Source organism: Oreochromis niloticus, linkage group LG3 (assembly GCF_001858045.2).
Source record: "Oreochromis niloticus isolate F11D_XX linkage group LG3, O_niloticus_UMD_NMBU, whole genome shotgun sequence".
NCBI classification, from domain to species: Eukaryota; Metazoa; Chordata; class Actinopteri; order Cichliformes; family Cichlidae; genus Oreochromis; species Oreochromis niloticus.
In genome coordinates this window covers 59,744,048-59,757,111 of record NC_031967.2, presented here as the reverse complement: position 1 = coordinate 59,757,111, position 13,064 = coordinate 59,744,048, and the positions used below count along the sequence as shown (strand labels likewise).

Here is a 13,064-nt window from a genome sequence, read left to right as displayed (position 1 = left end):
GGTGTTTTAGGGATGCTGATTGGGACACATTTAGATTAGTTAGTGATCAAGAAATGCAAAAGGTTGATATGAATGTGGGGGTGGATGAGTTAAATTATTATATTTGTAAGGCAGTTTTAGAGGCGGCCAGCAGGGTGCTGAAGAGGAAAGACGGTAGAGGGGAGAAGAAGATTGTGCCATGGTGGACTCAGGAGTGTGATAAGGTGATTAAATATCGAAATAGGGCATTTAAGACTTTAAAGAACAATCACAGTTTTCAGAATTTCATTGACTATAAAAGATTGCAAGCTAAGGTAAAACGAACCATTAAAAGTGCGAAGAGGGACTTCTGGAGGGGGTTTTGTAATTCAGTGGGGAGGGAGACAAGAATACAGAGCATCTGGTCAATGATTAGAAGGATGAATGGGATGAGAAGGGAGTTTGATTATCCAATCCTGAGGGATGGAGACATTGTAGCAGTGACAGATGAGGAAAAAGCAAATGTGTTGGCAAAAACGTTTGTTAAGGTCCACAGTTCAGGCAATGTTAGTGAGGAAGGGCGACGAGGAAGAGACCTGACTGTTGCAGAGAATAGAGGCTTAATGGACCTGGTAGGGGATATGGATGATTCATTAAATGTCCTTTTTACAAAGTCAGAACTACGTCGAGTACTACAGAAATCTAAATTATCAGCACCGGGAAAAGATCAGGTATGCTATACCATGTTAAACCAACTCAGTGAGTCAGCTAAAGATCTTTTGTTAGGGTTGTATAACAGAGTTTGGGAGGGTGGGAAACTGCCGCAAAGCTGGAAGGAAGCTGTGGTGGTACCCATACGGAAACCTGGAAAGGATGTCACAAATCCAGGAAATTTTAGACCTATAGCGTTAACATCGCATGTTTGTAAAGTGATGGAGCGTATGATCACTGAAAGATTGACGTACTATTTGGAAACTAGAGGATTTATCTCTAAATATCAAAGCGGGTTTAGAAGAGGGAGGAATACTATGGATCCAGTTTTATGTTTGGAACATGAAGTTAGAAAAGCACAAACAAACAGTGAGAGTGTAGTTGCGGTGTTTTTTGATATAGAAAAGGCCTATGATATGATGTGGAGAGATGGCCTACTGATTAAACTCTGTAAATTGGGTATTAGGGGGAGGATGTACGGGTGGATAATGGATTTTTTAAAGGGGCGACATATTCAAGTGAGGATTGGGAAGGTTTTTTCTGAAATGTTTGTGGTAGAAAATGGTACACCTCAAGGGAGCATAGTGAGCCCTTTGTTATTTTCTTTGATGGTAGATGATGTGTTTAATGATTTAGAGGCAGGGGTGGGATGTTCACTTTTTGCTGACGATGGAGCAATATGGAAGAGAGGGAAAAATATAGAGTATATTGTGAAGAAGATGCAGGGAACAATTAAAAGAGTCGAAGAGTGGTCTTATAGGTGGGGTTTTAAATTTTCAGTTGATAAAACCAAGGTGGTGTTTTTTACAAGGAAGAGAGTTGGTAAGGACATCAAGCTTAAGTTGTATGATCAAGACTTAGAAAGGGTGAGTAAATTTAAGTTTCTTGGATTGTGGTTTGATGAGAGGTTAACATGGGCTGCACATATTCAGAAGGTGGTGGACAAATGTAAAAAAGTGTTGAATATAATGAGGTGTTTGGTTGGGAGGGACTGGGGAGCGGATAGGAGGTCTTTGAGGGCCATATACACTGGGTTGGTCAGATCGCTGTTGGATTATGGGTGTGTAGCGTATAACTCAGCAGCAGACACAACTCTGGCAAAATTAGACCATATTCAGTATCAGGCACTACGAATTTGCACAGGTGCTTTTAAAACAACTCCAACGGCAGCTTTACTGGTGGAGATGGGAGAGATGCCATTAGGACTGAGAAGGGAGCAGCTCATGCTTAGTTATTGGGCTAATTTACAGGGCCACGCGCAGGATCACCCAACGCAGGACGTGCTTAAACCTTGCTGGGAGAAGGAAAGGAGGGAAACGAAGAGCTTTGGATGGATTGTGGGGAGACAAGCAACTGAATTAAATCTGGATCAGTTAAACATTAGTCACAGAGTGCCGTTACCAGCAGTGCCTCCATGGATACTTCCTGATGCTAGCGTAGACTTAACATTGTTGACCAAGAAGAATGAGGATAAGGTATTTACTTTGAACTCTCATGCGGTACAGGCTTACATTGATCAGTATTATAGTTATGTTCAAATATATACAGACGCCTCAAAGAATACAACCGGTCAAATCGGTGTTGCAGTTGTGGTCCCAGAGTTTTCGGTGGAAATGGGTAAAAGGATTAGTGATGGGCTTTCTGTATACACTGGGGAAATGATCGCAATATTACTAGCCGTTCAGTGGGTGGAAGACGTGAGGCCGTTACATGCTGTCATTTGTTCAGATTCCAGTTCATCATTGGTCAGTCTACAGCATAGTCACTCAGACAGTAGAGCAGATGTTTTGGCGGACATTCAGCAGTCACTTTTCCGGATACACATGATGGGACTTGCAGTGGTGTTTTTATGGGTTCCAGCGCACTGTGGAGTATGGGCAAATGAAAAGGCAGATAGAGTTGCAAAGGAGGCCGTAAAACATGGGGTGGTTGACATGGCTGTCAGTTTTGGCCAAGCAGAGATAAGGAGTATGGTAAGGCAAGATATGAGAGCGAGATGGCAAAAGCAGTGGGAGGAGGAAAGGACGGGACGCTGGTTGTATGAAATTCAAAGGAGGGTGGGAGGAATGAGAAATGCAGGACGGACTAGGAGGGAGGAGGTGATCATATCCAGACTGAGATTTGGACATACTGGCTTGAATGCCACATTATTCATGATAGGGAAACATAGTACTGGGAAATGTGATTACTGTGGGGTAGAGGAAACTGTAGAACATGTCATATTGCAGTGTCAGAGGTATCAGGTTGAGAGGAGACAACTGATTCAAAATCTCAGTAACCTAAAAATCAAACTGGATCTTGTTGATTTGTTGCGAAAGGAATCAGGAAGTAAAAGTTATCAGGCCTTATTTCAGTTTTTAAAGGAAGGGAAACTGTTTGAAAGGGTTTGAGGGGTTTTTTTTTTTTTTTTTTTTTTTTTTTGAGCGTCGTTCCAGGCCATACTCCATACCAGTTGGTGGCGGTAATGCACCTTTCAGTTGTTTGCCAACCGCCAATACAAATGTAAGAAAGAAGAAGAAGAAGAGGTGACAGCTTCACAGATCGGTCCACGCACTCTTCGTGTTCAGTCATCACTTTGCTGAGTCTGAGGAGGTCTCTGTTTGCTCCAACATGAGGTCAGTCTGCCAAACCTTTGATAAATAGTCAGTCATTTATCACAAATTGAACCACCTGAGTGGATTTTAAATCCAGCAGTAGTTTAGTTTACCTGGCGCTCAGGTGCACGGAGAGGGATACAAAGTAACACAGTCCAAGAGTCTGTGAATCAGAGGAAGAGGAAAAGGTGGAGATTATAAAATTATAAACCTGTTATGTAATAATAATAATCTGTGCTGCAGGTATCGATTATTTTAGTAATCAAATATTCTATCAGTCAAATAAGAAATAAAATTAAAATCAAATCAAATCAAATAGGAAATACTTTTGTCTCATTAAAGAGTAATAATAAATATTTTAAAAAGAAAAACAAAAATGTGGTTTTATAATGAGCTGCTTGTTGGTTTCATGTTAGAAATTTTAATGTTTGATTAGTTGAATTGAATACTGGATATGACATAATAAGAGGATGAGGTGACCTTTTTTTTGTGTTACATGGTCTCATTGGTCCCTTCAGTCCCAGCTGTCACTTGTCCCTTGTTACTTGTCACATGTTGCACTAACACTTTAACCTCAGGACTCTCACCCTTCAGTTCTTGTGCAGTCGACCTTTTATTTGTTGTTTCACAATCATGCATAGAGTCTCTGTACAGTGACTGAACAGTGTCAAGCAAACAATCTCAGTTCCTGGAGAGCAATGCATGGCACTGCACTGAGGAGTGCACAGAGTGCTGCACACTTAGTGGAAAGCTTGGAATACACTTCATTCATTCTACTACTGATCCAGCCTAAACCTCCCATCCTTGGGTATCAAAATCCACACGATTTAGCCCTGATTGCTCACAACTACCTTGCATGCATGTTCGAGTCCGTGTTCCTGCTTGCCTACTTCAGTGCTCACCTCTTCAACAATATTAATTCCAGATCATGAACACTGGTAACTGAAAAAACACGGGCAACTGATGCATCTTGTCAGGGTCCTGTTTTTTTGATGAAGTGTTTTGAGTTTCCTGTGTTTTTTGTCACTTTGTATTGTAAATTATGTCCTCATTGTTGGTCTTTAGTTACTCCCTTAAATTTTATTTTTTTTGTGTGTGTGTACCATGCCTAGTATTTCCCTCTGTGTATTTTGGTCCTTAGAGTTCTCTGCCTTATGGTTTATGTCTCTGTGTTTCTTAGTTGCTCTGTGTCCACCATGTCAAGTTCGCATCTCAGTGTTGTACTTCCTGTTTTACTTTGAAGGTCTGTCTCATGTGAGTGTATCCTGCTTTGCTTCCTTGTCTCGTCAGTTCTGATTTCTCCCAGCTGTGCCCTCCTTCTGTGTCTCATCCCCTCGTTACTTCCCAGTGTATTTAAGCCCTGTGTTTCTCTGAATCAGTGTTGCATCATTCCTCATGCTGTGTGTTCACTTGTGTGCCTCACTGTGAAGTTTAGTTTGTATCCTTTCCTCGAGTCTGCAATAAAGCGGTGCTTTTGAGTTTATTTCCCGTGTCCTCATGAGTTTGCGTTTGGGTCCTCTCCTGCCTGCACACAGCCGAAACATGACACATCTAACATCAATAACTAGACATTTAAACACTGGCATGTGATCAAATGAATTAAACAAAAAAATATTTAACAGAACAATATCAAAAATATTCCACAAGTACAAAACTGTGTCACAACATTAGCTGTCCCCCTGTGTTTGTGTCTCACTCCACATAATTTCATTTTCATTTCATTGATTGATCACATAAACTGAATTTTCTCAAGGAGAGGAGCTGGGAAGTGTGGGTAAACTGTCATGAGAGTTTCTGAGTGAGGTTGTTTGATCATGTGCTGGTCGTAGAAACAGGATCCTCAGGTGTGTCAGAGCACTGAGTGAGTCTCGGTTCAGCCAGTCCAGGTTTGATGCTCTCCCTCTGATGGTCCTCACAGCTTTTTCTTTGTGACTCTCTTACAGTGAAGATAGCAGCGCTCTGCTCAGCAGGCTGCAGCAGTTGCAGTGTCACTTCACCTGGGATCTGAAGCTGGACGTGTCCCCAAAAAGACTGATCACCCGAACGGAGATTGACATAGAGTTTCATCAGAGTCCGTATAAAGGAGCAGGTTGCTTCTACAGCCTCTTGGCTTATTGCAGGTACAGTTTCTGGAGCTGTTTGATGAAAGAAAAGCTAAAGTGGATTTATTCTGCTCATTCAAATCTCAACACTTTTATTTCTGGGACTCTGCTACAGAAGAAAAGAGCTAACATTAGCCAGAAGAAAGACAGTTTTTCTCACTGAAGTCCGTCTGACCAAAGAGAAATTTGACTGTCAAAGGAAACTGTGGTCAGCATCAGCAGGATTTATATTTGAATGATAGAGAGATTGTCTTGTTTTCAGGATCAGATCCAACCCTGAGCTGTCTTTCTTCTTCTAATGTTACCTACCAGCAGTGTTCCTGCTGCTAACACAGATGAATTTTATTTCATGTAACAACATTTTGTCTGGAGTAGATATGGCTGCTCATGTTCAACTCACTTCATAAGTTAACATTAAGAATGAGTAATTACCAGATTGATGCAGCATAGCAAAGCTACAGCTAGAAGAAAAACTTTAGCTTGCTTTACATTTACTTCATTATTTCAACCTTAATAGATACACATGATAGGAAGAGAAAAATCATTGGAGTATTGGACTAAAGTTTCTGATTCTTTAAGAATCTTGATATAAATCTGTTTCCTGAAGTTTGTTTGGACTCTTGTTTTTCTGGTGGAAATGCAGTAATTATCTAACCCTGGAGTCAAGAACCTCAGATAAAAACCTTAATGAATCATTAACAAGTGTTAGTTGAACTCTCAGGTCAGTTTCTTGTCAGGTGTTGTAAACACCAGATGTGGAACAGCTGTTGATGACTTGTTGGTCCTCAGGTATCTTCAGGATCAACATGAGGAAGCGCTGAAACTTTTAAACCAATCAGAGGAGACCATCAGGGAGAGTTACGGTGATGAGAGTGAGAAGCGGCTGATTGTGACGTATGGAGACATGGCCTGGCTGAAATACCATGATGGAGACTTTGCACAGTCACAAAGCTACTGTCAGAAAGTCGAGGACATACTGGTATGTACACCAATCAGATCAAACATGATGATCACTGCTGTTGAACCTCTGACGCTTGCTTCTCCCTCTGCAGGTGAAATATCCCACTGGTTCATCAGGAGGTCTCCTTCCAGAGGTGTACGGGGAACAAGGCTGGGCCTATTTCAAGGTGTCGAGGTCTTCTATATCAAAAGCCATCGACTGTTTTCGTAAAGCACTTGAGGTACAGACTCATGATGTTGAGTGGAACACCTGCTACGCCGTTGTCCTCTTTTGCGGAGAACAGGTCAGTTTTATGATAAGAATTTTTTATTTATTCATAAGGAACCCCATCAGCTTACACAATACTGGTTGCTAATCTTCCTGGGGCCCAAAATATAAGCATGCAAATATTAATAACATTGAGGCACAATACACGCGGAAAACAGGTCACAACATTACCTCTTACAATATTTAATAAAACTGTATAAATAGGCTTTTAAATGTTTTTTTATTATGAAAAGTTGCTAGTTCTCTAATTGCATAAGGCAGGTTATTCCACTTAAAAGATGCTTTGAATGTAACAGAGTTTTTCAAAAAGTTACTTTTTGCTCCAGGAATCACTAAATTGCTAAAAATCATGTAGCATAATTATGTAGTTTATCTGGATACTGCAGCTGAGCACAGAAGAAATGTGGTGTATTTAACAGTATTGCTTTTTTTTTTTTTTACAAATAAAAGTAAGTCATAGTTTAATTTAGCTTTTACTGGAAGGCAAAAAAGTTTATTGTGCTTTTAAAGGATACTGGTGTAGTATAAACATCTTAACACTAAGAATGAAGAGTTTATTACCTTATATGGGTATATCCCTCCTCAATTCAATTCAATTCAAATTCTTTATTGTCCCACAAGGGGAGATTAGTTTAGCAGCAGGATAAAAGTAAACAGAACAATAATATGAAATAATAATGACAATAATAGTGATAGAAAGTCTAAGGACAGTTATTTGCCATTAGGAGACAAGATGCAGTGGGGATAAAAGAAACCTGGAGTCTTTTGGTCTTCCTCACAGGTACTCTAAAGCAACAACTCAAACTCACTGTGAAGTGGATGGTTCAAACAATTAACAATAGAATGAGCCTTACTCAGCACATTTCTATTGTAAATGGCCAAAAGTCCATCTTGCCAATGCCCTGAAATTTTGCAAGCAGTTTTTACCAGAAGTCCCAACCGATTCTTATTCATCACCATCAGGTTACCAAACCAGGCAGTGATACAAAAGGACATCACAGATTCGATGAAACTTCTATGAAACAAAGAAACATCTGAGATGAGACATTAAAAGATCTCATTTTCCTTAAAAAGAACAGTCTTTGTTGAACTTTTTTAGTAGTGGCATCAGCATGAGATTCAAAACACAGTTTATAGTCAAGTACCAAACCTAGATATTTATAACTCTCAACCATCCCAATATCAGCAGCTTTAATGATAATAGGTGATGAGCTATAAGAGGACTTCCTAAAATCAAGACAGCACCAAATGATGAGAGTAAACTTTAGGTCAGTATAATTTTTAGAAGTTTCAATGACTAATATTTATTCAAGCAAAAGAAACTGTGGACTAACCAGTTTCTCATCTGCATTGGGTTTTAGAAAACTTACAGAAACATAAGAAATCCCAGGCCATCAAACAGCTTCGCTTTGCATTGGAGATCAACCCAAATAACGCTGCTCTGCAGTGCATGCTGGGTGCGAAGCTGGGGGCCTATAAGAAATACGAAGAGGCTGAGAGTCTGGTGATGAAAGCACTAGAAAATGATCCTGATAACCCTCATATCCTCCGCCACTCAGGAAAATACTTACGTAATCGGGTAAGTCTGCAACTTTGGTCTTATAAATTCTTACTTCTGCTTACTGGGTCTTTGGCTTAGTAACAGCAGATCAAACAAAAGTTAAGAAATCCGTCTGTAGAGACTCATCCTCAGTTTGTTTAAAACGTTTTCTTCATAGAAACTTTTCTAACTGTATTTACAGTATGTCAAGGCACCTGCAGTGATATACTTAGAAATTAATTCAATGTTAACAACTTGGTGACAGTGGGGAGACGAGACCACCAACAGACTCTAACTCTGCCTGACCTGAGGGTAAAGGTACCAGATGATAGAAGTCCAAGATTCTAGTCTGGAAATCTTTCTGGGGCCACCATTCATGCCATTAGCTTCGTTCTTTAAATGAGAGCACATTCACCATCAACTTTAACCTCCTAAGACCCGAACTCTTCCATGGCATGCATTTTTAATTTCTCTTTGATATTTGGGCTGATTGGGACCCGATGAATGTAAAACCAAGATTTACCAGATTTTTTTTTTTTACCCGATTTTTGTTTCTAAGAAAAATGAGAGCCACATATAAGAACATTCATTTTAAATTTTTATAAAACAGAGGCAGTATAATGTCCTCGTAAGTGGATATCAGGCCCTTGTGGAGCTAAATTTAGTATTTTGATCTAGACAACCCAAAATGTGATGTCCACATATGTGGACGCCAGGTACTAGGAGGTTAAGGCATCCTCAACCATACAAGCCTTAATAGGGCATCATCAACAGCAGCCAGGTCAATAAAGACACTTTATTTAAAGGTTATAAAACCTGTCCTCATATGAATCTCCAAAAGTTTGGTGTTCATTTTGGGCTCCTGGGAGTTTTTAGAACAACTCTGTGATCTCTGGGGAAGCTGGCTGGCTTTAGGCTTTCATTTCCTTTCCTATTTTGGGTGTTTTTGCTCTCCTTAATCCTGATACTGTACTGATTCGGGGACGAGAACAACCAGCCATTAAACCTGAGGTAAACAGTCAACTGTGGCGTCCACTGCTGCAAATTTGTATTAATGTTTTACAGGAAGTTTCATAAATTTCCCATGGTAAGTACAGACACACTGATTAAATTTCAAATTTATGAATATCCATCCATCCATTCATCTTCTTCCACTTATTTCAATGTGGAGGAGCAGCGGCTCTACTCTGAGCCCCTTTTGGACAGCCAAACTCCTCACCTTATCTCAAAGGGAGAGGCCAGCCACCCTTTGGAGAAACCTAATTTCTGCCCCTTGTATCTACAATCAGATTTGGTCACTAGTCAAAGTTTGTGACCATAGGTGACGGTATAGACATAGATCGACCGGTAAATCAAGAGCTTCACTTTTATGCTCTCTCTTCACCACATCTGACTGGGGCCAGCATCACATCTGCATCACAGCAGCTGCAGGACCAATCCATCTGCCAATCTCCTCCCACTCGTGAACAAGACCCTGAGACACCTCAATTCCTCCACTTGGGGCAGTAATTTGTCCCTGAATCAGAGTGGGCACTCCACCCTTTTCTGGCTGAGGACCATGGCCTCTCATTTAGTGGTGCAGATTCTAATTGCTGCCACTTCACACTTGCCTGCAAACCGCTCCAGTGCGAGTTGGAGGCCAAAACCTGATGAAGCATATAGAACCACATGACCTACAAAACACAGAGCCGAAATCCTGATCCAGCCCTAATTATATGCTTTAGCAAAAAGGAAAGTTTTAAACCTAATCTTAAAAGTAGAGATGTGTCTGTCTCCTGATTGTCTCCTGAGCTAGGAGTCTGGGTTTGTCTGAGGGATTCCATTCGTCTTTTTTTCCCTTTCCCTCCTCGTTCCAGGACAAGTTTTTTTTCTTTTTTAATAGACTTTCATGCATTTATATAAGTTGCTGGTGTGAACAAGAGAGAATTTCCTTACAAATCCATCACTTTTCCAGTGTTTGCATTTATAGCTGTTAAGAGAGTTTAAACCATTCTTCTGTTTTTTTTCTTCTTTTATCCTCAAATTGATCTGAATATTTGTATCTGATTAGTGTTTTTAAATGTGTTCCAGAATCGACTGGATGAGGCTATTGTTGTGTTTGAGCGAGGACTGAAAAGGGGCGATCAATTATCTTCCTTCAACTACCAGCTGGCTCTGTGCTACAAGCAGAAAATAATTGCTGAGGAGTGTCGCAGGCGCTTCAGCAACAGAGGTACACAGAAATATACTGCATGTTATCCTTTAATAAACACCACTCAAAACATCCTTTAATGCTCCACAGAAGAGGTGCGTAAGTGGAGGCGTATTTGTATCAGTCACCTTGAAGAATCTGTGAAGAGGAAGAGACCTTTTGTCCGGGCGTGGGCTGAACTGGCACTGCTGTGTGCAGAAGCAGGGGATATGAGCAGGTACCCGTCTAAACAAAGATGCAGGGTTTCCTCCTTTCTTTCCTCTGGCTGTAGATTCCTCATCATCTCTTTGTTTCTCAGGGCTGAGGAGGCCTATCAGCAGTGCTTGAAGAAGTTACCAGAGGTGGAGGAGGAAAAGGATTGTCAGACTATCCATCAGCGCTGCGGTGACTTTCATCTTTATCACACAAAAAATGAGGCTCAAGCCATCGCTCACTATACCAAGGTAAGTTTCTAGGTGCCAGACTCTGATTGGTCCTCACTGAAGAAAAAATGAAGGTGACAGGTAGCTGATTCATCAGAGGGCAAATTACACCAAGGTGAGGCAGCTGATGTCCAGTGTTAGACATGCAGCTGCCTCTTAATGTTCCACGTTTCAACCCAAGAAGAACAATGAAAGAAGAAAAACTAACAGGCCTTGTTTGGAGGGTGGAGGTGTCGGGGCAGTAATGTGAAACATTTCAACACTCACATCTACCACATGACCTTGGTTTGGATGGATTTATCTTCATGATAGTTTTCTGCTGTTTTCTCTCTGCAGGGGCTGCTGATACCACTGAAAAAATATGAGTGGAGACAGTGTGCTAAGGTGAGCACTAGAGACATAACAAAGATTCTGTGTTATATAAACTCAGTGTTGTTACTAACTCATGCGGTGTGAGCAAAACCTCATATCAAAGCTCCCATGATTTAAATGTTTTGTTCAATACCACCTACTTGTGCTCCTGAGGACTGTTTTCAACTTACGTTTTGAAAACTACTGGTGACTGCCAGTGGTACTGTCTTTCACTAGGTCTTGTGAGGAGATGTGGCATCTGTCTCACTTTGGACGAAACTCCTTTCATTTCAAAAAGTCTGGCCAAATTTATGAAACCCCCCAAGTGACTATCCAGAGTTGCAGTCTTACACACCTCTCTATAGCTTTTCTCCTTCTGTTGTCCCCCGAAAACTCTTCCCCTTAGAAACATTTTAAGCTGGTAATCAGGCCCCATCTTATCTTAAAGACCTTATAGTACCATATCAGAGCAATTCAATTAGAGCAATTAAATCTCAGACTGCGGGCTTACTTGTGGTGCCTATACTATTTAAATGTAGGATGGGAGGTAGATCCTTTAGCCTCCAGAGTTCAAATTTCAAAATGTCGCTTTTTTAATTAAAGCATAATGACTGTAATGTTTTCTCCCACTGAAAACGTTACGTCCAGATGAACAGAATCTACTTCTTTGGAACATAAATTGATATTTCATTGTTCCTCTATTTTTTCCTGCAGAAACTGAAGCAGATCGCTGAGAGACGTCTGGCAAAGAATCGGGGTGATGGTGAAGCTCTCGCTCTGCTGGGTCAGGTGGCCAGAGCTGAGGGCGACAGCAAGAAAGCTGCTTTTTTTTATGAGAAAGCTCTGAACTATGACAAGGACAATGAAGAGTACCTGTCTGCTCTGTGTGAGCTGCGCCTGGAGCTGCAGGGATCATCCTCTGATTAATCAGGATCACTGCAAAAACTGGCTATAACTAACTCTTACAATCTTATATGCAAACCACACAGTATTTTGATCTTGTTTTGAGAGTGATACACTCAGAAAGAGCAGGATGGAATTAATCTTTTAGAATGTGTATTTTATCTCTTAGCTTTTAAATCCTAAAATGAGTTATTTGCATATGTATGTTTTTTTTATTTTGTTTTGTTTATATATCTTGGAGAAAAATATTAAATGTTGCACAATTTTTAACAGAAGAGTATTCAAAAACGATAAATAGGAAAGTCAGGAGAGTTTAAGTGTTTAAGTTTAAGTGTAGAAAGGAAAATCATGTCGAAATACTTTTTTGCAGAATATAACTAATGTTGATTAATTCATAAGAATAAGAGAAAGTTTCCACCCTTTAACTGCAGCCAGGAGGTGGCAGCACATCTCCTTTCTTCTTAGCTTTCTACTCTACTACATGTACCACTGCTCTCATCTCAGTCTACAAGGTCTGGATTGATTCTAATGTAGAGGACAGAGTGTGTACAATAACACACATAAAGATAAATAGAAAAACCTTTTTTCTCTCTCTCATTCTTTTTCCTCTGACACCATGAAAACTGAAGAAAACACACAACAGCACCAGGGGCAGTCAGTGTTAACCCAGACTGATCCAGTGTGCTGAGCTCATTCATGATGATTTACATGTTTGATTTGTCAAATATTTTATGACTGATTCATGACACAACCCTCCCCATGTATCTGAGCTTGGCACTGCCACTAGGAGTACACTGGACTGTGTCCTCCCCATGTCTGTGTTCACCATGCAGAATCTAATAAGCCACAAGTTATCAGACAGAGCTGGTGCAGTAAGTATACATGACCTAGTGGTTCACTGTGCAGTTTCTCACCACCAAGAGGCTAAGCTAGCGAGGACCCTTGTCTCACGTCAATGTTTCTAGTTTTGCTTCCCGTTGGTCTCCTCAGGTGTGATTACTCCCTGCTGTGTCTCATCCCCTCGTTTGCCCTCAGTGTATTTTAGTCCTGTGTTTCTTTCTGTA

General features: G+C 40.6%; 1 protein-coding gene across 1 annotated transcript; it reads left to right on the top strand.

Moving 5' to 3' along the window:
• Positions 1-3,177: 3,177 nt before the first annotated feature.
• LOC109194473 (interferon-induced protein with tetratricopeptide repeats 1) lies at positions 3,178-12,584 on the top strand. The gene is made up of 10 exons (XM_025905768.1): positions 3,178-3,284; positions 5,207-5,383; positions 6,155-6,344; positions 6,418-6,609; positions 7,945-8,172; positions 10,204-10,345; positions 10,415-10,541; positions 10,623-10,767; positions 11,083-11,130; positions 11,812-12,584. The coding sequence occupies exons 1-10, from the start codon at positions 3,280-3,282 to the stop codon at positions 12,022-12,024; spliced, it is 1,467 nt and encodes a 488-aa protein (XP_025761553.1). The 5' UTR covers positions 3,178-3,279; the 3' UTR covers positions 12,025-12,584.
• The last annotated feature ends 480 nt before the right edge of the window (positions 12,585-13,064 follow it).

What these genes read in the sequence shown, in the direction of transcription:
- LOC109194473 (XM_025905768.1), top strand. An exon ending in AGAAAGTCGAGGACATACTG is followed by an intron (nt 6,345 to 6,417) that starts GTATGTACACCA and finishes CTCCCTCTGCAG; the next exon opens with GTGAAATATCCCACTGGTTC. An exon ending in GAAGCAGGGGATATGAGCAG is followed by an intron (nt 10,542 to 10,622) that starts GTACCCGTCTAA and finishes TTTGTTTCTCAG; the next exon opens with GGCTGAGGAGGCCTATCAGC.